Source organism: Athene noctua, chromosome Z, assembly GCF_965140245.1.
Source record: "Athene noctua chromosome Z, bAthNoc1.hap1.1, whole genome shotgun sequence".
Taxonomy (NCBI): Eukaryota; Metazoa; Chordata; class Aves; order Strigiformes; family Strigidae; genus Athene; species Athene noctua.
This window is the reverse complement of record NC_134077.1, coordinates 1,563,525-1,590,194: the sequence shown is the minus strand read 5'-3', so window position 1 is coordinate 1,590,194 and position 26,670 is coordinate 1,563,525. Positions and strand designations below refer to the sequence as shown.

At 45.2% G+C, this 26,670-nt stretch overlaps 1 protein-coding gene across 1 annotated transcript; it reads left to right on the top strand.

Annotated features, from left to right (window-relative positions):
* The first annotated feature begins 3,932 nt into the window (after nt 1-3,932).
* DYNAP (dynactin associated protein) lies at nt 3,933-13,058 on the top strand. The gene is made up of 9 exons (XM_074932550.1): nt 3,933-4,010; nt 5,773-5,997; nt 7,262-7,468; nt 8,295-8,528; nt 9,709-9,862; nt 11,040-11,149; nt 11,293-11,406; nt 12,109-12,255; nt 12,832-13,058. Exons 1-9 carry the CDS (start codon nt 3,933-3,935, stop codon nt 12,955-12,957), a joined length of 1,395 nt encoding a protein of 464 aa, XP_074788651.1. The 3' UTR covers nt 12,958-13,058.
* Nucleotides 13,059-26,670: the final 13,612 nt, after the last annotated feature.

Below are 26,670 nucleotides of genomic sequence, written 5' to 3'. Positions count from 1 at the left end.
AGTACTAAAAAAAAAAAAAAAAAAAAAAAAGTGCTATATCCAAGATGTCAATGATGCTTTTGGCCTTGAGGTTGGATCGGAGAAAAGGGATTTTATTGAACTACAGTTTTCCGAGGTGACGGTGGGGAAAACAAAAAGGCAGGCAGAAAGACAGAGACCAGCAGTTGGAGGAAATACTAAAATCAAATAGCAGGACTAGATAAAAGGAAAGGCAGCGTTCCTCAGCAAGTTACAAGAGCTGTTTGCTAAGGATGTACACGAGTAGTTGTGATCCTATGTATTTGCATATACAGGAAATCTTTTATGAGGAGGGCACTTCCTGAATTACACTGTATATATATCAGTAAAACGGCGCTGAGGGAAGTAAAGGCTTTGATGAAGACAAGTATTGTGCTCTTCCATCGTGTGCAGACCATATCTGTGGTAAGACTATGACTCGGCGTGGTGGGAGGGAAAGAGATGGGCTTTGTCTCGGGGATTTTTTTAAATTTTTTTTTTTAAAGGCTTAATGAGAGAGTCCATTGTGATACTGGTCTTGAAATGGAATGACTATGCTGCAGTTATCTTTTCCTCTGCGCTAGCAAATCTCTCCGCATCACTGTCTTCACACTGATGCAAAAAGGTGCTGAGAGAGGGAAACTTAATTTCAGGCTCCAGATACCATGAAGACTTATCAGTGCTGCCAGCAGAGGGTTAATTTGCCTAGAGCTTTTACCTGCTTTAGTCTGAAAAGGAGAATCTGAAAAACTGCAAACCCCATAGTCACTCATTACCATCTTAATCATTCTTTCCCTGTGTAACTCTGCCAGAGCAGTTGTATTTGTTTTCCAAGAGCTGCATGTGGATTCTCACACATATATATAGATGTATAGCAGGAATTGTGAAACCCTTGAAAATCATGATGTTTATTTTCTTTCTCCTTGTTCGTGGATTCTGTGATCTACCACGGTTTTTGATTTTTATGTCCTTACTCACAATATTTGGTCAACTTTCCAGTTGGTAAGTCTCTCGCTGTGCAGAGAATTGCTGTTCGAAAGGAAATGAGAAAAACTTTTCATTAATTTTAATTGACCTGATCCTGCTGTTGCTGTTTGGAATGGCTGAGCTTTCACAGCTCTTCCAGAAAGGACTGCTGAGGAGGGATGGGCTTTGTATCATAAAGAAAAATAAGTGCTGCTTTAAGTTTAGGCTTACCAACTTGAGAAGGCAGGCTTTAAACTAGAATTAATGACGAAAGAATGTAAGTTTTATCAGTGGCAAGGTGACCAGAGGCATAGTAACCATGGTTATAGGGTTTTTATTAAAAAGATTGAAGCAATACAGAAAACAGGATAGTGAATATGTCTGCTTAACATCTAAGATGTGCAGGCTCTGTGGAAACTCAGTGGAAGAATGTCCACAGTTCTGTACAAAGTTGTGATTTAGGCAATGTCAATGTTTCCTTGGTGGGACAGTCCCTTTGTTAATGGATTAATACAGAACAAAAGTGGAGGTGGATCCTGAAGGAAAAGGGAGGGAAAATATATTTCTCTATAAATATTTACCTTTGTATTGTGTCTGGAATATAGAGGGAGAGAATCTGTTAAAAGGATCTTTATGATAATAATAAATAAATTTAAAAAAGTGAGTGCTATGTTGAGGATCTACCATGAAGACCACCAAACCAAGAAGGATGAGATGGAAAGAACATTTTTGTAGACAACTGACAGAATAACTTGCCTTGAGGAGATACTAGTTAACCAAATACTTGTTGGGAAAAAAAAAAAAAAATTGAATAGAGAGTATCCAGGGTATTTTGAGACTAGGGTGGTGTGAGGTTTTGATACAAAAGGTGAAGATTAACACAAGAATTTTCTCACAAGGTTGCCAAGATTTTTAGAATGGGAAAGGGGAAGAATAGAAAAAAGCAACTACAAGAAATTCAAAGACCTGCTTGCAAAATCCCATGAAAAAAGTCTAAGAAAAAGGTGCTCAGGAGTTTGGCAGTTCATAAAAATATATATATATTTGCAGGATATCCTAATGTGTAGCAGTGAAAATAAAAGTAGTATGTGGTCTTCGATGGTCTTCAAGAAGGAAGTGTAATGGAAATAGCCAGAATTGTCCCTAGAGATGAGTCATCTTGGACTTTTGTGCTTTTTGGAAAGTCCAAAGCTTAAAAATGAGAGACAAGGAGGAAGAGTTGTCAAAGATAATCAAATAATCCAAAAGTTCCTTGTCGCTTACTATGGTAAACAGCCAGTCAATTATTGATGTAAGGGAGGCCCAAGGAAAATTTTGGTCCCAGGGACTAATAAATGATGTCAGCGAACGTATAACGTTTACTTAAAACATCAAAGGCAGCGGGTGGTGGGTAAAGCTCAGGTTACAACCTCAGGGAAGATGTGACAGATAGCTCTTACATAAGCTGCCTGGGTTCAGTGAACTACACCCACCAGCATTAACACTAAGCCCTCAGAGAAAAGGCTGAGGCTACCTTGGAGTTATCAGTAACATTCTGAACTCGGTGTAGTCCCATCACGATCTAGAACTGGGAGCAGCAAAGTAACTTTTAACAAAAAGGCAGCTAAATGATACCCAAGAATTATAGGGCAAGAAGCTTCACCGTGGTTTCTTAGAAGTTCAGAAGGACATAACTAAACGTGGACTGTAGCAAGGAAATGAGAGGGGGGGAAAAAAAAAAAAAAAGAGAAAAGTCATTACAGACACTGTGGATTACACAAACCTAGTTTCCTTTTTATGGATAGCAACATTGAACACTTGTGTGCCTCAAAACAAGGAGTCATAGTCTATATTAAATTATCATTAGGGAAGTGTAAAGGTGGGTGGAAAGCAGTACTTGGGGAGCAGCTACCAATGACTATTGCTAAACTTGATTTTCATTTCGTAATGTGGAGTTAGGGAAGATCCAGAGGAGAGTGGCCGAAACGGAGGAGCTGCCTAATAGAGGAGAGGAAAAAAGGCTCAAGACCTTCAGCTTGGGAGAGGGGAATGTGTGGTTGATGTTGCTCAAATCCCACAATGAGGAAGTGTAGGAGGCCTTAAAGGAGCTAGTAGGAGATCTCTGTAGGACTGAGAAGTGCTCTTTGTTGTAAGCAGCAACCAGGAAACTTAAGAGCTCAGGGAGTATCAGCAGGTTCAGAAAAGACTTTGTCAAAGTCGCGGAGTCTTTCATAGAATGAACTCCGAAGGGAAGAGGCTGTTTCCTCTAGCATCTCTCATCCAGCAGTTCTGTGTGCTCGTGAAGTATGAAAGGTGTAACCTGAAAATAGTAACCAGGCTCTCGCTTAGCATTTCCTAAAGTCCTGACAGAGGAAAACCCCTGAGCTGGATGTACTGTTGGTCTCGCCTAGCAGGGCATCACCCGGGTGGTTAGGTCCAGCGAGGGAGGGTAACATGTAACAGTTCTGTTGCAGCAAGAGGGATTTAGGCTTGTGAAAACCTTTTTCATGATAATAATACATAAGCAGGGAAATGGGTTGCCAAAGAAGTTCCGGAACCTCAACGGTTTTTGTGGGTGTAAAAGTAGATTACACAACCAGCCCAAACTAGTCCTTAGCATAGGTAAAGGAACTAGATAACCTCTGTTGGTTTTGGGTTTTTTTCCCCCCAAGTATTTGATGCTTCAGACTCTTATCTCATTGTCATGTCATGCTTAGGGTTCATGTGACACCTGAATAATGTTAAATCTAAATGTGGAAACAGTCTGTCCTTTCTGCTGTAGTTTGCTGAAGAAGAGATTTTTGTATTGCATCACATTTCTGCACAGTGGTACTACCCCAAATGCCATTAGGGTTACTGTGCAGAAGATGAGTCACTTCCCTGGACTCTGTAACATCACTGAGCACGTATTGGAATTAACATTCTTTTGTTTCCATTTTTTTTGTTTGTTTGTTCGTCTTCTGTGGATTCATCTATTTCAGCTGTACTAAATGGATAACCAGGCATTTGAAATGCATGGAGAGAGCATACAAAGTTCTTCAAAAGCAAGAGAGTGGCCTAAGAAAGAGGTACCCATCATTTTCTTTTACAGTGTTATCAAAATGTTATGAACAGAGTCAGTCTGCAGATGAAACCCTTATTTTTGTAATACGACCTAACCCCATACTCTCAAAAAGGCCCGGAAAAAAAATAAAAGCTGTGAAGAATTTCCCTTGCTAAGATCCTAAAATGCATGTGTGCACTAGCTAGGATCTGAACTGTGAGACATAATTCCCTGGCCCCACTTAAGTTAATAGCTATATTCTTTATCCTCTAATTACTGGACAAAGTAATTACCTTTGGAGGATTCCCCATTGATTTTAACAAAAAGAGCTACTTAAAAGCTCATCTTGTGGTAATGTTTAGTATCTCTACTGAGTTGCACATTAGTTTCTTTTTTTTCTTTTTTTCTTTTTTTCTTTTTTTTTCCCCTTGAGAAAAGTATTTTTCTGTCATTTTCCCATTAAAGTTTTTTCGCTTCCTGGGATTTGATTTAACTCCACGCAACAAGAGTTGGCATATCTCTCCTCAGCCGTGACGTTTGTTTGCAGTCAGCACAGTGCTGCTTCTTGGCTATAAATACCCCAAGGCCAGTGATTTCCCTCACAACGTAACTCCACGCGGTTGTGCTGAGGTTGAGCGTATGAGTTATTATCACGTACCATGTACAGCGTGCTTTCGGCCTCAAAAATAATTCTGGGATGGGTGCCGCTGCTGTGAAAAATGCTGCAAGTTAAAGGTCCTTCAAATCTGGAAAATGAGGATTTCGAATGCATTTAACTATAAAGCCTTGTTCTCTGCTGAGATGCTGGGGTCTGAGTACGACTGTTGTGATATTTAATTGAACACAAGCTTTAAAAAATGAGCCATTTAAACTGAAAAACAGTTTCTCCCCGAATAGAATAGGGGACTATTTTGAACATTTTTCTGCTGGCAAGAGAAATATATTTGTAAAGAACTTTTGTCAAATCCATTCATGAAAAAGGTCATTTTGTTAAAATCAGCAAGTAATCTTCAATTTTTATTTTTTCTTTTCATTTCTGATTGTCCAGCTTAAGAAATCAACATTCATAGCTCATTTTCAGGCACTTGCTGACTGAAAAATCGTGCCGTTGAAGGCAGATCAAGCTGTACACCCAGAATCAGTAAACAGTTTTAAATATTTGAGCCAAAAACTGCAGTCCCTATTCATCTGAAGCTGCAACTTCAGCAGCAAAAATGGTTAAGGGACAGAAACCACGGAATATCCTCACCTGGGGGGATGCTTCATGGTGTGAGAAGTGCCTTGGCTTTTTGTAATGAACTTGTGTGCAGCTGCTTCTCCCCTTCACCTCCAGAGACCTGAATGTCCCCAAAGGAAATTTGCAGTGAAGAACTGATGCCCCGAGCAGTTAGTACAGATGAAATTTCCCCCGTTTGGCCTGTTTTCTCCAGCCGTGTGAGACGTGACATAAAGCAGGGGCAGCGTTTCTGCCCCAGAGATGCAGGTTTGCCCTGAGTTGATGCTACAGTGGTTTGTGGTAAAGTTTAGAAACAGCAAGGAAAAAAAAAAAAATTAAATCTTTAAGAATTTGTAAGACCCCAGGATGAGGAAGACGTGCTTTTACTCGATGAAATAATGGACTGCAATAATCTGATAACATACTCTGTAAGGTTTCCCTGTGCTTCTGCAAGACATAGTGGTCTGATTGTACCGAAAAACTATCACAAACTGTGTGTTAGATCTAATAAAGCTTTCTTTTTTTCTTTTTTCTTTTTTTTTTTTTGTTTGGGGGGGTTTATTAATTTCAGGAAAGAAAGGGCAGCTGGCCCCTAATGAAGGTCTTTCTAGTTTGTCTGTTGGCCTGTGTTATCACCACGGCAATAGGAGTGTTGGCCCTGTCTTTGGTCTATGTAAAGAACCCGGCCTTTATAAAAGAGACAGGTGTGACAGACGATGGCACATCTTCCCCCAAACCAGCTGAAAAAAGTGTGGATGTCAAATTCCAGTTCCTGAATCATCTGGGGAAATCAAAGGTAAATAGTTCCTCTTGCGCAATAATAGTCTAGCATCATATCTAAAAGTTTAATGAATTAATCTCACCTGGTTTTTAAGTTGTTAGGTGATCGCTCTAAACCTCTTCTCCAGGCTTCTTTTGTAACCCATGGGGAGTGACAAAAACTTCCTGACGGTGTTTCACTCCAATTCATAACAGATGTCAGAAGTGGTATGGATCTCTGGAGTGCCTCTTGGAGAGCTGAATATTTGCTCCAACAGATTAAGCTTGCAAGACAAGGCAACCATTTTCTGTGTGATTCTCTGTAGAGTATGAAATCCTGAGAAACAAAACCAGAAAAAAAAAATTTAATTTTAGTACACACTAACCTTTTTGTTCTTAGGACTGGATTCAAACAAATGTTGCAAGAAAAAAATGAACTCCATGATCTTGTTTCAGTGGGCTAAAATGAATTAATTGACAATGTAAGGAAGCCCTAGGAATTATGTAGCTTTTGTTTAGGTGTATTTTGATAGTTAGGCAAACATATCCTTTGAGCAAACTCTAAAGACATACTCCTTCCTCTAAATATATCTTCATCTAAAAAATAATTCCCGATTCATTTTTGCTTTTCAGCAAAAGAGGGAAAAGGATTGATTAGATAGTAGGGCACTTGAAGCTAATAACAGCCATCCTGGTACTTTTTCTTGTTCGATTTTACGATGTAAATTTTATTTTCAAAACTAATTAATTTGGAAAATTAATTTTCAAACAAAACGTGTCTTTAAGAACGCCAACAAAAGTCTTTAAAGAGGAGAGCAACCCTTCTAATACGCCCTTCCTCAGTGCAAGGGGATTCTTTCAAGTACAAAAGATGTTCTAGAGGGAGTACAAATATTGGGAAAGAAATAGCTTCAGGTGCAAATAGTTTGCAACTGTAGAAATTCAGGAAAATGTCTTACTTGGAAAATGTTCTGTATATTTTGAATCTAAAAGCTTGAGTATATATGTAACTCCTTTCCCAAATCGAAGTCTAGAATTATGTAAAAAGAGCAGGTGCAGATAATTTTATACTTGATATCATTATTTCTCTCTCATTTGTAGAAACAATACATCACGACATGAGAAAGTATATAAATGATTGTGAAAAATGGTTAAAGTACATACAGAGAGAATCCTTGCTGAGAAAAGGAATAAGTCCCTTCGGTATTGCCCAGACCAAGAATTTTCTGAAATATTTTTGGCTTGTTTGGTCACCGCTGTCAACAATTAATACAATTCTCCAACTCTCACTAACTTTACAGGTACATAACTACCCAGGTGGTGAAATTCAGTGGGCAAGATTCAGGAAGGATGTAAACGAATATCAAAGCGATGAAGAAATGGAATTTGGAAAAAGTATCAATAACCATCGCTCCAAAATGACTTTTGGAACTTTACGGATCAAAAGCAAAGGGCTTCGGGCTCCCCACTGGCATTTTAATGCCAATGAACACGGCTACCTCCTACAGGTATTATCTCATTACTTCATCTTTCCCGATTGGCTTTGCAGCTTAAAGCATCACGTATCTATAGAAGATATATGTATGTATGTAAAAAAAAAAAAAAACAATGTGTGTTATATGGAAATTTTAACAGGTAATAAAAGCAAAATTAGCACTGATTGATGTACGACATCAGTTCTCTTGCTTGAAATAACATTTTCAAATGGAGATGCTTGCAGTAGGCTGTTTAATGTTGTTACTTGCAAGAGTACCAGACATCTGTAGCTTCCAGTGAAGTATAAAAACTGAGATCAGAGGAGATATTTGGATACCTGAAAGTTAAAAATTTGATGTACTTATTCAGCTACAAATTGAAACTCAGCATGAGGAATTGAAGGTAGCGTATTAATTTGACAACAGAATGCTCTTTCTTTGGAAGCACATAGATATATCTCAGATATTCATTTATTTCTAAGAGTAATAATTCATTTTTTGATCAACGTAGAACTGAACAGCTCCCGCTGGAGAGGGGATCCTTCTTGGAGTAAGGTATTCCAGAAACACCTGGTCCTCTCTCCAGCAGTTTTTGGTTGATAATGACTCTTTTACAACTGTTCACAGCCTCTTTAATAAGAAATGGCTTAAGTATGAGCCATGTGTATTTATCATGTCTTCCTTAAACCCTCTAAATTGTTGTCACTTCAAATGTTATTCTGGATTTAAGGTCACAAAGACTTGTTAGAGAGTGCATCAGAATCTATTTATTTTCCTGAGAGCCTGCCGGTTATTTGAATTATTGTGGATTAAATGAGAAAATTTTCATTCCTATCATTAAGTTCTGATTATGTTACAGGGTACAGCCTGGATTGGAGTAATTGGTGCAGATGACAGCGTGGTTACCACATACAACGTCACGGCTGGTCAAGTCATCTTCTTCCCTAGAAACACTGTGCATTGGATAAAGAATGTAGGATCAGAGGACTGTGTCTTCTTGCTGTTTTTTACAACGCATGAAGAGCTTCAGACCTTGGACGTAGACGATGCATTTTTCTCCACCCCAGAGGATATAGCAGCTAGAGCATTAAAGGTCTGTACGACAGGGCAGCCAGCCTCCATCTAGTCTTCTAGGCATTAATATGGCAGTCCAGGAGTGCTCTTTCTCTAATTTTTTGGAGAGGATACTCCCTAGCCCAGTTCTCTCCAGTCCCACCAGTGTGGAAGGATGTACACATGTCCTTTGCACAACACTCTGCCACCCTGTGTGTTCTTTTATACACAAGGAGAAATAAATGAAGATGCTCTCGCCAAGAAACTGTTTCTCTTCCACTCTTCACATTTAACGCCAGGGCATGGAGGAACCTCCATATTTCCAAGGGTGGAAGGGAAAATAACATAGTGAAACCTAAATCTAATTTCCCAATTAGCCCCTTGAAAAGCCCTTGCAGCTCCTCCAGCCCAACCGTGACCCTCCCCCTGACCGTTCCCAACTCCCCCAGATCCCTCAGCGCTGGCTCAGCCCGACTCTTCAACCCCTCCAGGGATCCCGGGGACTCCCCCCTGCCCTGGGCAGCCCATTCCAACGCCCAACAGCCCCTTCTGCACAGAAATCCTTCCTCAGAGCCAGCCTGACCCTGCCCTGGGCAGCTTGAGGCCATTCCCTCGGGGCCTGGCGCTGGGGCCTTGGCTCCAGAGACTCATCCCCCCTCTCTGCCCCCTCCTGGCAGGGAGTTGCAGAGGGCCAGGAGGTCTCCCCTCAGCCTCCTCTGCTCCAGACTGAACCCCCCCAGTTCCCCCAGCCGCTCCCCAGCAGACCTGTGCTCCAGACCCTGCCCCAGCTCCGTTGCCCTTCTCTGGCCACGCTCGAGTCATTCAATGGCCTTTTTGGGGTGAGGGGCCCAACACTGAACCCCCTCAGCGAGGGGCGGCCTCCCCAGTGCCGAGCCCAGGGCTCAGATCCCTTCCCTGTCCCTGCTGGCCACGCCAGTGCTGACACAAGCCAGGATGCCATTGCCCTCCTTGGCCCCCTGGGCACACTCTGGCTCATTCTCACCCCCCCCAGTCCCTCTCTGACTGGCAGCTCTCCAGCCACTCCTCCCCAGGCCTGTAGCCCTGCTGGGGGTTGTTGTGGCCCAAGGGCAGCCCCTGGCATTTGCCCTCAGTGAAACTCCCCCAGCTGGGCTCAGCCCATCGCTCCAGCCCGGCTGGATCTCTCTCTAGAGCCAGTTTGCTGCATGCCTCTCAACTTCTCTGCACTGTGTGTCCCGCAGCCACAAGGTGGAGTTAACTTCATCAGAACGTTCAAGAAACAAGCAGAAGATCAAGCCGTTAACCTCCCACCAAACTTAGATGAGCTTGTGCAAAATGCCACCTACGTGCAGTCCCCGGACAACCTTGTGTGGCAGTACTTCTACAATCTCAAAGGTATTCATCGAAGAATTTTGTATTTAAGATTTTTGTATGTAATGTTGTATGCTCCCTGTGTTTCTAGAGAGGGAGAGGAGGGAAATCTGTAATCGGTTCACTAAAACAGGAGTTAAAAAGTGGAGAAATTACCAGAATTTAAGGAGATAACACAAAAAATATATTGGTAGTACGTCTAGTTACTGTCCTTTGAAGGTGTATAACCTGATTCTTATCTCAAAGCAGTTTACCCTTTTGATTTTAAGCAGATATGAGAGCAGAATGCCAGTAAGCAGCAGGGCATGAACTAAATACTGCCCAGCTCAAGCTTCTCTGCTGATGTGTGTAACCAGGACTGGTGCGTTCCCTGCTACACTTAAGCTGAGCAATAACCTAAACCTAAACTTTTCATTTGGAAAAATTCAAATCGAATAGGCCAGGAAGTCCTGCAGCAGATTAGCTGGAGTGCGACTGGTGCTGAGCTGCTTAGAATATCTTGTGGTGGCATCTGAAGTGTCAGTGGATAAACACCTTAACGTACACTTAATTATGTCCTTCCTTTTCTTTTACAACTACAACATCATAAACACCGTCGAACCATATTTACCATTTGGCTTATTGACAGTTGTATTAAGCAACCCTCTGTACAGCCTGGATTTAAAGATTATCAGTGAGCACCTACTAAACATAGATGACAAAACTTAATTCCGAGTAGTATAGAAGCTATAAAAAGCAAATAGAGGGCCAGAGCTCCACACACAGCTAATGGAGGTCATGAGAAATGGATGTGTGACAAAAATCTTTGCACTTAGACCGAAATGTTCTTCTGCGTCAGCAATACTTTACAAAATATGTGACACAATCGGTGCCACAAAGGTTAATTTGAATGAATATACCGAAAGTTAGTGTGTTCTTTCACTGTGTCGTTATTGATAGTAATTTAGGATGGAAAAAAATCTAATGAAGAGTTTTTCATTATTTTTATCTGACTAGAGAAAAATACAGGAATGGAGGGTATGTAGTACCCTGTGTGTGACAAATAGATAAGCTAAATAAGTTTTCTTTTTGGTTCCAGAGGCTTGTAAGATTCAAGGCCTCACACCGAGCACGTGGGAAAGTCTTGAAGTTGGCCAATAAACCAACAAGCAACGTCAACCAACCCTTGTTGGGAACGCTCATTTCGCTCTCTTTGTTTTAGGGTCAACAGAATATCCTTTTCCAGGAGGAGTCTTCCAGTGGGCTCGTTACCGCATAAATGGCACCGGACTAAATGAAACGGAGAAAATTTTTAGTGAGTCTCTGAACAAGGTAACGTGCTTTTAATTGGATACCGTAGCTCTTCAAAGCGTAGTACCCAGTTTCTGGGGGCTCAGCACTGCTTTGTCGTGTCACTGCTCAGAAACCCACCAAACTTGGGTGGTTTTCTGAGCATTTTTTGTTCTGCTTTTCAGCATGAAAACACCCTTACCTTAGCAACTCTCAGGATAACCAGCAACGGACTGGGGCAGCCTCATTTCCACTTCAATGCTAATGAGATGGGTTATGTCATTAGCGGCTGTGGACAGGTAATTTATTACATCCGTGAGGGATAAATCACTAGAGTTGGGGCTGTAAAATAATTACAGACCTAATAACTGATTCCCAGCCCTGATAATGATACTACAATTAGTAGCATTACAAAACTTTCAGTGTCCACGCTTGCCTTTTCCATACAAAATTTTGATCTCGGTTACATTTGTGGGAACTTGTTGGTCAAAGTGGGAGTTAGACAAAGAGCTGAATTTTTCAGAATCACAGAATCATCTAGGTTGGAAAGGACCTTGAAGATCATCTAGTCCAACCGCTTTTTAACTTGTTAAGTTGTTCAGCAAAATCACACATGCTTATCAGAGAAAGAGACACTCCCCTGAAGGCTGGGGGGACAAAATAAAAAAAGAAGCAATACTTTTGATTTCGCGCCTCTGAGGAACCGATAAATAGAGAGAATTTAGTGTTAAGATTTAGAGCATGGGATTTTATTATGGTTTTCACTCGGTGCAAATTTGAAGCGCAAAGATAATTAAGATGAGACTGCGTAACGTAAGCACGTGCCGTGTTCTTACTCAAGAATTTCCCTGGGAGCCCTCAACTTTTTTGGCGTCTCGGTGAAAGGGCCGGTGCTGCGCTGGCTGATCTCAGCGCAGTGCTGGGACCGTGGCTGTGTATTTATCCAGGAACAGCACGCTGGGTGTTGTTGGTGTTGAATATTGCTGCTTTATTTGCGATAGGCTGGAGTTATTCTCTCTGGAAGCACTGCCATCTTCAACATTGGCATTGGCGATGTCATATTTTTCCCCGTTGGAACCCAACATTTTCTCAAGAGCTTATGTGATGAAGATTTGCTTTTGGTTCTAGCCTACAGCACAGGAAACCAGGTGAGAATTCCTAAGGGCAAGGGGAATTAAAAAACTCTTGAGCTATGCTTTTCTCACCCACATAAGCTTTACACTTTGGTGCACACATTTCCAAAGAAATTCTAAGAATATATCGAGTCCGAATTCCCTTCTGCTGTGAATGGTTGGCATACAACAGCTATCAAACCCCTGTACACAGAAATAGGAGGTGGGGAAGACAAAGAAAAGGTCTGTGGTAGGGTGTGACATGCTCCCGTGGGTGTGTAAGAGGTGGAAGTCAGCTCCTGTTTGTGCAGGACGTACGGCTGGGGCTTGTCCTGGGGTGGCCCGGCCAGGCTGAGGGTCTTTACAAGCTGAGCACCCACAAAAGGGAGAGATTTTCCTAAACAAAGTCTGTATCCTGGGTGCTAGAGCAAGGGTGTATTTATTTAAGGCTACACACATCCACTTGACAGCCCAGCGTAAGCCTTGTCATTAGTTAAATGCTTCCACGCTAATTTGTTTTCATCGTGGACTCGAGCTGTGTTATTAATATTGTAAAAATGATCAGGTAGCTGTGATTACTCTCTTTAAAATCTTGTCTTTTTTTCTTCATAGCTGGAAACTCTTCGTATGAATGACTACTTCCATGGGACAGCAGATCACATCCTGGCTCAGCTTTTTTTCAAGAAACAGGCTGAGTTTAAGAAGTTCCCAAAGCCTGCTAAAAAATCAGGGAAATAACCTCTCTTAGCAGTTAACCCTTCCACGGATTTCTTCACCATCACCATGTTTCTAGCAGTACTTTTTGGTACTTTTCTCACTATTTATCCAGAGGAGATGTTCAGAAAAAAAGAAGAATTGGGCGTTACTAATTATAAAAAGATATGTTTTGTATTTTTATCATGTTTTATTTATAGTGCAATGTAATGTGATTGTATATAAAAGTAATTTCTACCGTTACAGTTGCCTTTTGCTCTGTCAAACATCCATTATCCCACCCTACCTCTTCCCTCACACTGCTGAAGGCTGATTTTCTGTCACGCAGAGAGGGCTCTCACCCAGTGCACAAATACAGCTCAGTTTGTCCCCAAACCAGGCACGTTACAAGCCCTGTATCTCTCAGCCATGGCTGGAAGGAGCTCGACCTGCACTCAGCTCCTCTTCACTCTCCCTCCCCTAACTGGGAGTGGGGCACTGCCTTAAAATTTAAGACAACAAACTCCTTTTCCCGACTTGGCCACCAAACTGCTAGCTGATTTTGAAAGTAGTCTATAAACTGGGCCAAAAAGAAGTGAAGATGGTTGCCCGGATTGGCATCTATGCCGTTTTTTTGTGACCCTCACATTCCCCTTCCTTGTGTAAATATTTAATTACAGTCAACAGGCTCTAGGGAGGCAAGATCTTTCTCCGCTTCCCATGGGTTAGGGTGTATTTTATTTTATCTCGGGAATTACTTGCTTAGTTCACGGGGTTTAAATCAAATCAGGATCAAAGTGGTTCACTGATTTATTATCAACACTTAGCAAACAAGGATTCAGTGAAATACACAGTTGGGATTCAATTTAATTTCTTCTTGAGGCTCTTGGTAATCCCCTGGCTACTCTTTAACCGGGCTGAAGGTCATCTTCCTCTTCAGCTTTATCGGTTTGGAGCAAACATCCCACCAGCTGGGGGTACTCGGCTTGTGGGTGCGGCCACCCTGCCCTTCCTACGCACGGGCTCAGGCCGTCCCGGCCGTTTGCAGAGCAGAGGGAGTGGCTGTGCAGGTCCCTGTGCCAACCTCGGCTCAAAAGCATGCCAAGCTCAGCTCAAATGTGAGTGCCAACCTCGGCTCAAAGGCGACGTGCACCCACCTCAGCTCAAAGATTCACCAAACTCTGCTTAAACATGTGCCCATCTTTGTTCAAACACGCCAACCTCAACTCAAAGACAACGCACGCTCACCTCGGCTCAAAGATTCACCAAACTCTGCCTAAACACGTGCCAATCTCTGCTCAAACACGCCAACTTCTGCTCAAAGACGTGTGCCAACCTCGGCTCAAAGGCGACGTGCGACAGTCTTGGCTCAAAGGTTCACCAAACTCTGCCTAAACACGTGCCAACCTCTGCTCAAACACACCAACTCCGGCTCAAAGACACGCACAAACCTCAGCTCAAAGACGCACCAACCTTGGCTCGAAGGCACGCACCAACCTTGGCTCAAAGATTAACCAAGCTCTGCCTAAACGTGCCGACCTCTGCTCAAGCACGCCAAAGCATAGGTGGAGACTAATCATTCCAGAGTCATTTTCTGCCATTAACACCGGGGATCAGCAGCCTGTCAGCGGCAGAGACTTTCCTGAAGACTTTGTTGGGTGGCTTAGTTCAGTCTATGGCTGGTGCCTTGGTGTCTGCTGAAGCAGTTGTGGCCTCTCAGGAAGGTTCAGGTTTGCATCTCGAGTCTTGTCCGTTGCAGAGCAGAATTCAGAAAAGCCAAACGAGAGGGGAGGGAGAGAGGCCGCGCTCGGCCCCGTGACCATCCCGTGTTCAGAAAGTCATGCAAGAAATGTCAGTCTGCTCTGGAGCCAGCTCAGCCTCTTGAGCTCAGGCCGGTGCACGAGAAATGTGAATTTTTGGGGGGGGGGGGGTTGACCTTTGTTTAACAGGCAGCATCACTAGGGAAGGCTTAACTCTCTGTGTGTATAGATTTGCATGAGTTTTCTGCACTTCAGGAGGTTCCTGGGGCAGCAGAATAAATACCCAAACCGCCAATTTTACTTTTTTTTCTTCTCAGCAGCTGCTCCAGCCCGAAACACGAAGGATGTTTTGCAATAGCACAGAAATATGATCAAAATCTTGATGCAAATGCTGATCCTATGAGCATGTATCATTGACGTGCCACAATTAAAACGGTCATTCAAATGAGCTTGTCTCTTTGGCAGGCGAGTTGAAAGTTTGGGATTTTTGATTCCCTTTGGATCAAAAAGAAAATGTCAGAATAGTAAATTTCTTCCCAGAAGTACTTCATTTTCCAGGCTATTATTTTTTAAGTCTGTTGTGGTTTTTTTCCTGTTGTTCCTCAGAAAAGAAATCCCACCTCTGTGGCTCGTTATAAAATGAGATAGAGCCTGACTCTCCAGGTACCAATTAATTGGACCACTTCAAAACCCTTCTGCTCAACCCCATTGGAGAAGCCACCTAAAAAAATTGGTAGACGGGGCCTATATTTTCTGAGAGTGAGTTCGCTGTAGGTAAAACACAATTTTCTACCTGCCACAAGTGACTTTACAATATTATATTCTTTCCTGATGCATCGGTTTCTCAGGGAGAATTTTTCTTTTTGGCTTTTCTCCCCCTGGATTATAAAGGCACTGAAAATTTTGGATTTAAACTTAGTTGCAACCCGATGTCCTTGTGCACGTGGGCAGTGCTGTCAAGAGGACGTGGCTTAGTGATGAGGAGATGATTTAGCAATAAGAAGGTTCTGGTCCTGGCCCCTACTCAGACCCAAATGGGCTGAATGAAGACTTGTATCCCCACGCCGAGGCGATGGGATGCGTCCCTGGGTTTAGGAGTCACTTAGTGCCAAATCTCAGTAATCTTGTCTACACTCCTCCTTCTTTCAGGCTCATCTATCCCTGCAAAAATAAAACGCAACTGATGTGGAAATGTAGCTACGAGCTTGGGAGAAGCACTCACAGTGTTCTTCTGTCCAGGAGATGGACGGGCCATCACAAATCAGGGACCGTAGGAACAGTTATTGGAAGAAATAATCATAACTTGATGTCTCCTCTCCCTTTTGCAGCTCCTTTGGAATTATTATCAGGTATTTAAAGGGTCGTTTGGACAAAACGTTGTTCAGAGCAAGGGCTGTGTGTCAAGTCCGAGTCCTTTCAGCATCCCACAGATTTGTTTCTGCTTCCTAAAGAGATCGTTGAATTATTTTCAACGGGAGAACGATAAATACCCACAATAGCATCTTTTCCGAGGCAGAGTTCCAAACACCGTAAGTAAAATCGTGAAGGTTTTGAGGTTTTTTTCCCATCAGGAATGGGGTGAGAAATGAGCCAAAGCTGAGCATGGTGCCCATTGCAAGGGACAGGAGCCCCCGACTCCAGGCACACTTTGTGCATCTCCAGGAGCGTGCGAGGCCATTTTTCTTTATTAAAAATACAGAAATACCTTTGGGAGAAAGGTCTGCCTGCTGGCGTGCTGGGGGAGCTTCACCCTTCCTTATAATAAAGCTTGTTGGTATCTTGCTTCGTTCCTCCAGCCCTAAATGGAGAGAAAAACTTATCCCAGAGGACGGGGCTGGGAAGGAGGAGACGCCCCGAGTGCAGAAACAGTCCCCGACCTTCCCCGACCGCTGCAGAGAGCTATATTGCACCGAGATCAGCTTGGCTGGCAATTAATTTTTTTTTAATTTATGATTGTAGTGTCCTCTTGGCTGGACAGGAGGGGTGGAGCTGGGCGATGGGCAGATTCGTGGCAGAGGTGCTTTGGGTTTGCCCAGAGGCGAGTCTGGCTCCAGGCCAGGTTTAGGGGTGAGGGGGGGGAAGCGTTTTTTCTCTGTTATCAGGAAGAATAACTTAATTTTCTCCCAGAAAAACACAAAGAATATTATTGTTTAAAGGCGTTTGTGGACTTGAAGGAAATCCGATTTTATTATCTAGAAGCGAGCAGTTGGAAATGCCAGCAATTTGATTTTTAAAGAGTAAAGCTCAGGGCAAGGCAGGGAATTCACGATGGGATCAACGTGGTAATCTTCCTCTTTAATTCACAACAACGTGTCATGATTTCATCGGGGCAATGGATAAATAATAACACTTTCTGCATTAAGACAAAACCAATTCAGGCATTCTCCTTAAAACCAGCAGCATTTCTTTCTTTTTCTTGCTGGAAGGTTTGCCTGTGAGCCAGACATCCCTAACAAGAGTGTGTCTGTTGTAACATCAATATATAATTTTTTTTTTTTGAGCAAAATGCCCGTGGAGGGGCTGTATTGGGATATACAGACCTAAGGATTTATGACTCTTCTAATATACTTTAGACCCCTGTTAAACGCAGCGAATTGGTTTCCATATGACTTCATTTAATGGCCAGATAAAATTCAGATTACACTGTGCTACTCAGTAATAAAAATTCATGAGACAATATTTTGTGCAGACAGGATACAGTAAAATCAAAATGATTTCCCTGGTGCTCTGGGGATGTAATAACTCAAAATCCTCTTCAACCTTGTACCCCTGCGAGTTTGGCCTTTTCTCGTTGGTGAATTGAATTCAGGAATTGGTATTGATTGTTTTGTAAGGAGAAACTCAGAATATTTAATTTACCTCTAGTTTTCATAATTTATTTACTGAAGTTATTGTTTTCTGTACTCGGTCCCAGCTCTGTGCAAACCTGTAGGAGACCTGGCGCTGGAAGGCATTGCAAAAAAAAAATTTTTTTTCTGTATTTTGACCATAATGACTTAGTTTTATGAGTGCTGAGAGAATTGGGGTGCAGGGGAGGCTGCTGGGTGGATGTCTGGGATAAGGGCTGGGGGTCTCCATGGAGGCCCAAAGCTGAGGATGAGCGATTCGTGCCAGAAATCAGGCTGATGGACTCTAATTTCTGCCTGCAACTGGAAGTTCTGGTTTTTAATGTTCTGTAATTTCTGCCATCCCGAGGGACATGGACAGGCTGGAGAGGGGGGACGGGCAAACCTCCTGGAGTGCAACAAGGCCAAGGGCAAGGTCCTGCCCATGGGTCGGGGCGATGCCCAGCACAGATCCAGGCTGGGCGAGGAGGGGATGGAGAGCAGCCCCCAGGAGAAGGACTTGGGGGGGTTGGGGGGTGGAAAACTGTGAGCCAACAATGTGGGCTCACAGCCCAGAAAGGCCCCGTGTGCTGGGCTGCACCCAGAGCAGGGGGGGCACAGGGCCAGGGGGGGATTCTCCCCTCTGCTCCGCTCTGGGAGACCCCCCTGCAGGGCTGGGTCCAGCTCTGGGGCACCAACAGCAGAAGGACACGGACCTGCTGGAGCGGGGCCAGAGGAGGCCACGGAGATGCTGGGGGGGCTGGAGCCCCCCTGTGAGGACAGGCTGGGAGAGTTGGGGGGTTCAGCTGGAGGAGAGAAGGCTGCGGGGAGACCTTAGAGCGGCCCCCCAGGGCTGAAAGGGGCTGCGGGAAAGGGGGGGGATAGGACAAGGGGGAACGGCTTTAAACTGAGAGAGGGGAGATTTAGATGAGACCTAAGGCAGAAATTGTCCCCTGTGAGGGGGGTGAGGCCCTGGCACAGGCTGCCCAGAGAAGCTGTGGCTGCCCCCTCCCTGGCAGGGTTCAAGGCCAGGCTGGACGGGGCTTTGGGCAACCTGGGCTGGTGGAAGGTGGCCCTGCTCAGGGCAGGGGGTGGCACTGGGAGGGGCTTTGAGGTCCCTGCCAACCCAAACCCGTCTATTCTAGAAGACTACTTTAAAAGCTCCTTAAATAATAGTAAACGTTATTTACTTTGATATTCTTCCCGGACTAAAAAGCAGAAGATATGTTGGGGGGAAAAAAAATGCTGTGAAGCCGCTCAAATTGTGCCCAACCTTTTGGGAGGTGCCAGCAGTGACGGGGGAAGCTGCCAGCAGCCCAGGGACCCTCTGCATCCCCCGCAGCACCAAACCCATGGCCGGGGGCTCCCGACTCCCACCCAGCCCTGGGTGCAGCCTCTGGGAATTAAACTATTCCTAATTATCGACTCCCAGGGCCTCTTTGGCAACCAACCACCTGAGCCAGCCGTGCCCTGGGGGAGGGTTAATCAGTGATGTGGGTCCCTGGGTGTCAGCTGAAGGTCAGGAGCAGTTTGGGGCAGCACCCACGGTGCGGTTTGGTGGGTGCAAGCCCGGCCATCACCCTCCCCTGCACCCCGTGCGCTGCCAGCCGGCCTGAGCAGGGCCGTGTGGTCCCTCTGACCTTTAATCAGTGTGCTGGAGGGAAAATACTGCGTCCAGAAGAAGTGATGTAGTCAGGAGCATCATGGTTTTGCAGTGAAAGTTAGCAAGCACTGAAATATTTTCATTTTTCCAATAGATTACTAAAGCATTTTTGGTAAGGAAACAAAAGGTCTTGGAGGAATTTTCACAGGGAATTAATGCACAGAGGGGTTAATATTTATTTTTTTTTCTTGTTTGCACACAAAGTCAGAAGAGGGTTGCAGCAGAATCATGTGTTTTCTTGGCACGGCCAGACTACTGTGAAAGAGAAAATGGAGCTGGTTTGAGTAGCGCCCCCTGTAGAAATGGGGTGATGATAAAGGGGGGGATGTGTCTGGTGTTTTGGCGTGTCTGAAGGTTTTCTGCTATTGCACAGGGAGCGGCTGGGGGAACTGGGGGGGTTCAGTCTGGAGAAGAGGAGGCTGAGGGGAGACCTCCTGGCCCTCTGCAACTCCCTGCCAGGAGGGGGCAGAGAGGGGGGATGAGTCTCTGGAGCCAAGGCCCCAGCGCCAGGCCCCGAGGGAATGGCCTCAAGCTGCCCAGGGCAGGGTCAGGCTGGCTCTGAGGAAGGATTTCTGTGCAGAAGGGGCTGTTGGGCGTTGGAATGGGCTGCCCAGGGCAGGGGGGAGTCCCCGGGATCCCTGGAGGGGTTGAAGAGTCGGGCTGAGCCAGCGCTGAGGGATCTGGGGGAGTTGGGAACGGTCAGGGTGAGGGTCATGGTTGGGCTGGAGGAGCTTCAGGGCCTTTTCCAACCCGGATGATTCTGGGATTCTCAGTCTCTTTCAGACGAGCACCTTGCTTTAAAGGGACTTTTTTCTTAGCTCTTCAGTAAAACAAGTGACCACTTCTACTCTGGGCATGGGGCTGCCGTGAAGCCCAGCCACTGCCTCCAGCTCCACCAGCAACATCTGTCTCACTCTTCCATTCATCCACCTCGTGATAATCGTTAATATAACACACAATACATGAATTATACAGTCACCAAGCACTGCCTATTGCCTATTTTCCCCCTTTTTGTGAGCAGAAACAAGATGCAGGTGGCCCAGCTCAGGGCACATCAGGACCGTGCCCGTATCCCCTGAGAGAGGAGTGAAATAAATCCCTACAGAAACCGCAAATAAGCTGCTGTCTATCAAGAGGTGACTAAGCAGCAGAAAAGACGCCGTATTTAGCTGTGCACGTGGGATATTTTCTGCACGCAACCTGTCCTGGACATGGTGTTACTCAGTTAATTCTCAGAAACCTTTCTGATTAATCTCTTGCTGAAAAGACCCAAGTGAAGCGGATGATCGTGATCAGAAGGGGACGGATGCAAGAGCTGCTGCTGGCCGCAGCGTGCCAAGAATAGGAACATGACACATCACAGGAAGAAGCTCTTTTGTAAGATTTTTTTTTTTTTTTTTTTAAATCAGAAAACCCCAGACCGACGCCGTGACCAGTGTGTCGTGCCACCACCAGCGAGTCCCAGAACAACCAGTGGCACCAGCACAACATCCTCGGGGCAGGGATGCTACAAGGAATAAATAAGTGGAGAAATAACACTCGTGAGGTTGAAACGCTTTTTTAAGAGCGAGATGTGAATAAATGCACTTAAATCAGTGCATTAAAAATGAGGTATCGCTACTGTTTATTTTTGGTAGTGAGGTTGGGTAACCTCTTGGAAAACTCTCCGGATTATTAACACCTTTAGACGAAGCTGGGCCGAGGGGGCTGGCCTAAAGTTTTCCTTTATCTGACTTAAACTTGCACGCTGCCTGGATGGAAAGGAGTGAGATGTGTGATGCGAGCAATCAGGTTAATAAATCTAGTCATTTTTTTTTCTCCTTTTTAGACCTGGAAGTCTGGAAATGATTTGCTTTGAGCAACGGGGCTCAGACATAAATCTTGGTTTCTATTTCCTTTACGCTTAACGCTTTCCTTACACTTAACAATAAATAAAACAGGGTCAGGGAGGAGAGGAAAGGGACCCCGGGCTCCTCGCTCATCACGCAGTCGGTGTGCGCAGCGCTTAGTAAGGACTAGTTTAAAGATCTGCATCAGGTTTTGTGGCTTTTCCAACAAAAAAAAAAAAAATTAAAATTGCAGGGAGTTAATTGTCGACGCGTAGGGAAGTTTAATATTTCAGTGGTGCAGAGCGCTGGTGTGATTGCAGTCAGACTCTGCTGTTTCTTCTCTTAAGGACCAGCTGTTGTTTGGGACGAGGTTTTGCACTTTTATATAAGGCCAGACTTGCTGTTTGCTTCAGGGGGATCCCTGCGTGCTGGCGCTGCTCCCGGGAGCCAAGACGTGGCCCTGAGCATCCTCACCTGGACTCACCCAATCTGCTTTTGCTCTAATTTTGAAATAAACTATAAACACATGTCCTCGCACCAAAAAAAAAAAAAAAAAAGACAAAAAGCAAGAAATCCCAACCTTTCTGAGTAACTTTGCTCTTCTTGAGACGATGAGCATCATGCCTAATTCTACTTTTTTTTTTTTTCCCTATAAATTCCTTTAAAGCCTAAATGTCTTTTCCAACCTAGATGATTCTGTGATATGGTTTAATGGTGGACTTGGCAGTGCTGAGTTAACGGTTGGACACGACGATCTTAAAGGTCTTTTCCAACCTAAACAATGATTCTATGATTCTAGAAAAACCACAAAGAAAGGCTAAGGCCAGTTGTGGCTACATTATATTTACATAGCTAATTAATCTTTGTAATTCTGTATATTAAGGGGAAATAATTCCACTCCTCTAATTTCTTGAGCTGAAGAGAGGGTCAGGAAATTGAAGAATCATGCCATGAGTCTGAGAGAGGGGTGGGAAAAAGCTGTAAAGCCCGGATTTAACAAGTTCTGGTGGATTTACGCACAGCTGCTTCCCCCCCCCCACCTTTACAAAAGCTAAAAAACTTCTTCTTCACGACGCGGCCCTCTTACCTAACACGAATCGCAGCCACAGCCTGGCTAGTCCTCATGCTGGGTCATCATGCTCCTCAATTAATGCCTGTATTTAATGAGCTCGTACAGGCCAGGCCTGCCCATGGAGAAGCCAAGAGTCTCTATGTTTCATATCCTGAGCTGCCTGCCCCCAAAAAATTGGGATTATTGCGTTCCTTGCTGCACTTCCCAAGAGGCCAGATGGTAGGAGTGGGCAGAGAAGAGGTAGTTTGAGGATAATAAAGGCATAATAAGTGCAATAAAAACCCTAAAAAGATTAGATTAGCTCTCTGCTCTCCGTCCTGGCCCAGGTGGAGCAGGAGAGATCAATGAGAGTGGCTGCAAGCCCGGTGCGAGTCGCCGGGGGAAGGAAGGCATGGGAATGGAGCGGGAAGAGTGTGGAAAAAGAGGGAAAATCAATATTAAAATGAATTCTGAGCAGCCTGCGAGGGAGGACGGAATCAATTATTAATGTGCGTTTGAGGAAAAGGTTAAACGAGCTCTAAGTTCGCTGCGAAGCGACTCCTGCGCTGCTCAATAAAACTCATCCTCCCTGTTTGCTGGTGAGACCGAGCAGAACGATGTTGGGAGTGAGAATTAAATGGATGTTATTTATTGGGAGGGACCTGACGGCTCGGCCACCGTGCGGCCGCGGGTGTTGGGGAGCAACGGGGGGTTCCCCGGGGGCAGCTTCCCCCTGGGCATGGGGGAGGAACATCTCCCCACAGTCAGTGAACCTCTGCTGTAGAGCTGGTTTCCAAATTTGTGATCAAATATTCCCTACGCTGGTGATTAAACGCTGCACTTGCTCATCACCAAGTGAAATTTGGGACCGATTAGATTTTTTTTTTTTCATTATTTTTCTTTTTTTCCTGACGTAGGTCCTCGCGTGACCCATGACACCAGGGCTGGGAAATAGAAAATATCCATAGATCACACCACAGACCTCATTCCTCATTGTGGGATTGTTCTCCCCGGTGTATTTTCTTAATTAAAATTTAATTTGAAAGGTTTTATACTTCTGTAGCAGCAAAAAAAGGATCGGTCTGGACTAACTGTCCTCTGTGCACTGGCTCTGCACAAGGTAAAGAGCAAACCTGCAGCGATAGGAAGCAAACTAAAGATTCTCTGGGGAAATAATTTCCCTGTGGCTGTTTGCAGAGGACCAGAAGGTACTTCTGAAGACACCCGCTGGGCAGCAGGGCCCAACCTCTGGATTCACCGTAGGCGAGTGGCAGCGGGTGGCACCGGGTGATCTTCTGGGCGGCCTCAGAGCAGGGACCCCCAAGGCTCCGGGGACTGACGTACGTGAGGCTGTTTCACCACGTTGGCTCACAATGGTGGCTTGGAGTGAGCTCCCCAAACCTTCCTAGGGAACCTGTTGGAGAGTTTCTAATACTATAATTTATTTTTTTTTTTAAAAAAAAAAGCACTTTTTTTACTTTTTTCCCCCTTACTTAATTTAAGCTGGCAGCCCTGTGCGCTTGATGCTTATTCTCGCGTTAGAAAAGCAGAGGCTGCGTTAGTAGATCTTTCCTTTTTTTCCCGTAGAAACAAGTAAGACGCTGCAATGTTCTCAAACTCATACATTATTCAGTCTGCTGGGTGATTCATACCTGCACGCCGCCCTTGGGCAGCTGGTTACTCATCAAACCGGGGTTTGCTGGTTGAACTAGAGATCAAACAAGCAGGTAGCGAACTGGAGCTCTGCTCCTCTACCCCAGCCTGGTGGATTTGTGATCTGCTCTGCTGCTCTCCAGCTCCACCTGCCTGGTCCCGCCAGAGGAGATGGTTTTTCCTCTCGAGCTGGGGCTGCTGGCTGTGGGGAGGTCTCCTACAGCCCAGGAAAAGCGGGGCTGGTTTTATTTTCAGAACATCTGTCTGGTGGGATGAATCCACACCCATCCTAGATGGAGTCAGGACAACTCAACAAATTTCTCCCAGTGTCCTTCCCGCCCTCCTTAACTCAATTTTCTTTTGTCTATCCCTATATACTTTATTTTGGTTCAGGAAGCTTTTCTGTGGTTGTTCTCCGTGACTCGACGTGTGGCAGCAGCAGTTTGAAACGCCCTCATCAACACTTCTGTGTGTTTTAATTGACTCGGGAGATGTAGGACGCAGAGTAAATGGCAGGTTTTAAATAATTAAGGTGCTGCTAATCCTCAAGAAATGTCAGAAAGTCCCTAAGAGATACCGCATGAGATCCTCCTTCTTGTGAATTGGCTAATTAAAGGGATCCTTTTCACTGGAAATAAATAACTGTGTGAGGCCGGCAGCTACAACACGCTCGCCTTGGGGCAAGGAGGGCTGTTGGGAGATGAACCCCTTGCCCTGAAACTCAATCTTCGCGTGCGACTGGTAGAAATATTCAGATATAAATCCCAGGATTATTTTGCAGTAAGGTGAATGATGAGCAGCGGAGTCTGCGGTTGAAAGCGGAGGCTGCACCGCTCGAGATGGACACGAGGAAGTCCCAGAAGCTGCTGACGACCTGCAGGTGGGTGCAGACCACAGCAAGGGGCTTGTGGCCGGCTCTGCTGGAGACAGAAATAAGTAATGGATTAAAAAATAAATTGGTTAGTGTGGGTGAGAGGACTGCAGCGTAGATAAAACTCAGTGGGATTTAAACCTCATTTATCTGCGCCTCATCCATCACCGTGCCCTCTTCCTTCCACCTTCTTTTTTACTGATAAGGCCAAAAAACATTGTTGGCTTTTGAATATTATGATCCGGCAAGCACGGGTGTAATGCTAGGTGAGAAAGCGGGGTGGGAGCTAACGAGTGGAAAATCTTCAATACGCAGAATTATGGCTCTAAGGCATTTTGCTAAATAAAAGCCGAGCGGCTGGAGAAAAATGAGGTTAATTTTTCATTGATGGAAACAAAAGGCATTGCTAACAGAAATTTGATGACTGTTCTGCCTGGGGATTTACAGAAGCAAAGAGATGCCGGGGGAAGCATCTTTCCCTCAAGGTATCTTGGGGGAAATCTAGATTGTGTCGATTGGGAAGACTCTTCTCTGGAGGCTGGAATAGGGTAAATTCGAGTATCTGGAGCCTTGCAGGTCCACAGCGAGTCCCTAAGGCTCAGCTCTTCCCACCCCGAGTGCGCTCAGGACCGGTGGCTTTGGGTTTTTGGGAGCCCACCGTGGCTCCTGTAAGAAGCTGATGTCCGGTCCAACCCCCTCCCCGGGTCCTCGGGGTGTCGCTGAGTCCACCCAGCTGCTTATTTTAGGGTGTGCTGGCAGGGACGCCCCTTTTCTAAAGAACGTGAATGTTATTTTTGTCCCCGTTGCCCCGATTTTGGTGAAAGCTCCTCTTGCATCCCAGCATTCTAACCAGAGCCTGGATCCGCTCCATCTGCTCAACCCACTGGTGTTTTGTTTGTTTTGAAAACGGGTTTTAAACTCTCCCCGTCCTGCTGTGTGTCGGGGCGGGGGGAGAGAAATATGCTGCAGGAGAGGGGGACCCGCTGTGGGACCCTGGGCAAAAATATATCCAGGAGGTGTGAACCAAAACAAGGGTTAAGAAGGGCAGAAAACAAGGGGCCCCATCGTGCCCGGTGCGCTCCCGTGTCTCCCGTTTTAAGGCAAATTTGGGGCTAATCCAACGTTTTCAAAATACGAGCTATCGCGGCCGCAGAAAGGGTGAAGGGGCCAACGCAGCTGCTCCTCCCAGGGCACAGGCAAACCTGGCTTCGGCCCCTGCCCCAAAATCTGCTTTATTCACCCCACTCCCCAGCGTGAGAGCAGCACCCACCTCCCCCAGCCTCCCCACCGGGTCCCTTCCTGCTGCCCATCCCCGGCTCCTGCCAGAGAACAACAAATAGATGAACCTGAGGAAGAAAGATGGTTTGTTGTTTGGTTTGGGTTGGTTTTTTTTTTTCCTTTTTCCCCCCTCCCTGCTTCTCTCATGCAGCGTTTTAAATCCTTCCGGTAGAAAATCACAGCGGGGTTTGCTCCATCTTCATAACAGGAGATATGGAGATGCCAGAACCTGTTTAACTCTTCCCTCCCCTAAGGAAAATTTATCCCTTAGCCACTTGAACCTTTATCACTTAGCCACTTGAACCCAGAAATGAGCAGCAACCTTTGCTGACGCAGCATTAAAATGACTCTCCTGAGCCCCCTCCGACACGCTCTCCCCTGCCTTTTGAGGGAAAATCTCATCTTCCGTCGTGGGGGTTTATTTTTTTTTGCAAAAAAAAAAAAAGGGAAACTGAGATCCCAGCCTGCGGAGGGAAGGGGGACGCAGCCATCTCGGTGTGACAACGCATCACCGCCAGCCCCAGCTCCCGTGTGCAGAGCGTAGGGGGGGAGGCACAGCCCCGCTCCCTTCCCCGCTGCCTCCGGGAAGCCAAAAATGCCCTAAATTGGGTGGTTTGTGCCTCGGCGGTGCTGCGGGTGAGGAGCACTATCGGGAGACGATTTAATGTCATCAACAGAAATCAGTAAGCGGGCAGGAATTTGGAAAGGGGATATTCAAAACCTTTAAAAATAGGGCAATGCTGCAGGGACTGGGTTTAATATTTTATGTAGCGGTAATAAATTATTGCTTAGAAGTTGGGAACCAGCAGAAGGCAGCAGAAGGATTAA

Coding starts and splice junctions, on each gene's coding strand:
- DYNAP (XM_074932550.1), top strand. CDS start 3,933: ATGGATAACCAGGCATTTGAAATGCATGGAGAGAGCATACAAAGTTCT. Junction 8,529..9,708: donor TAGCAGCTAGAGCATTAAAG/GTCTGTACGACA, acceptor TGTGTCCCGCAG/CCACAAGGTGGAGTTAACTT. Junction 11,407..12,108: donor TCATTAGCGGCTGTGGACAG/GTAATTTATTAC, acceptor TATTTGCGATAG/GCTGGAGTTATTCTCTCTGG.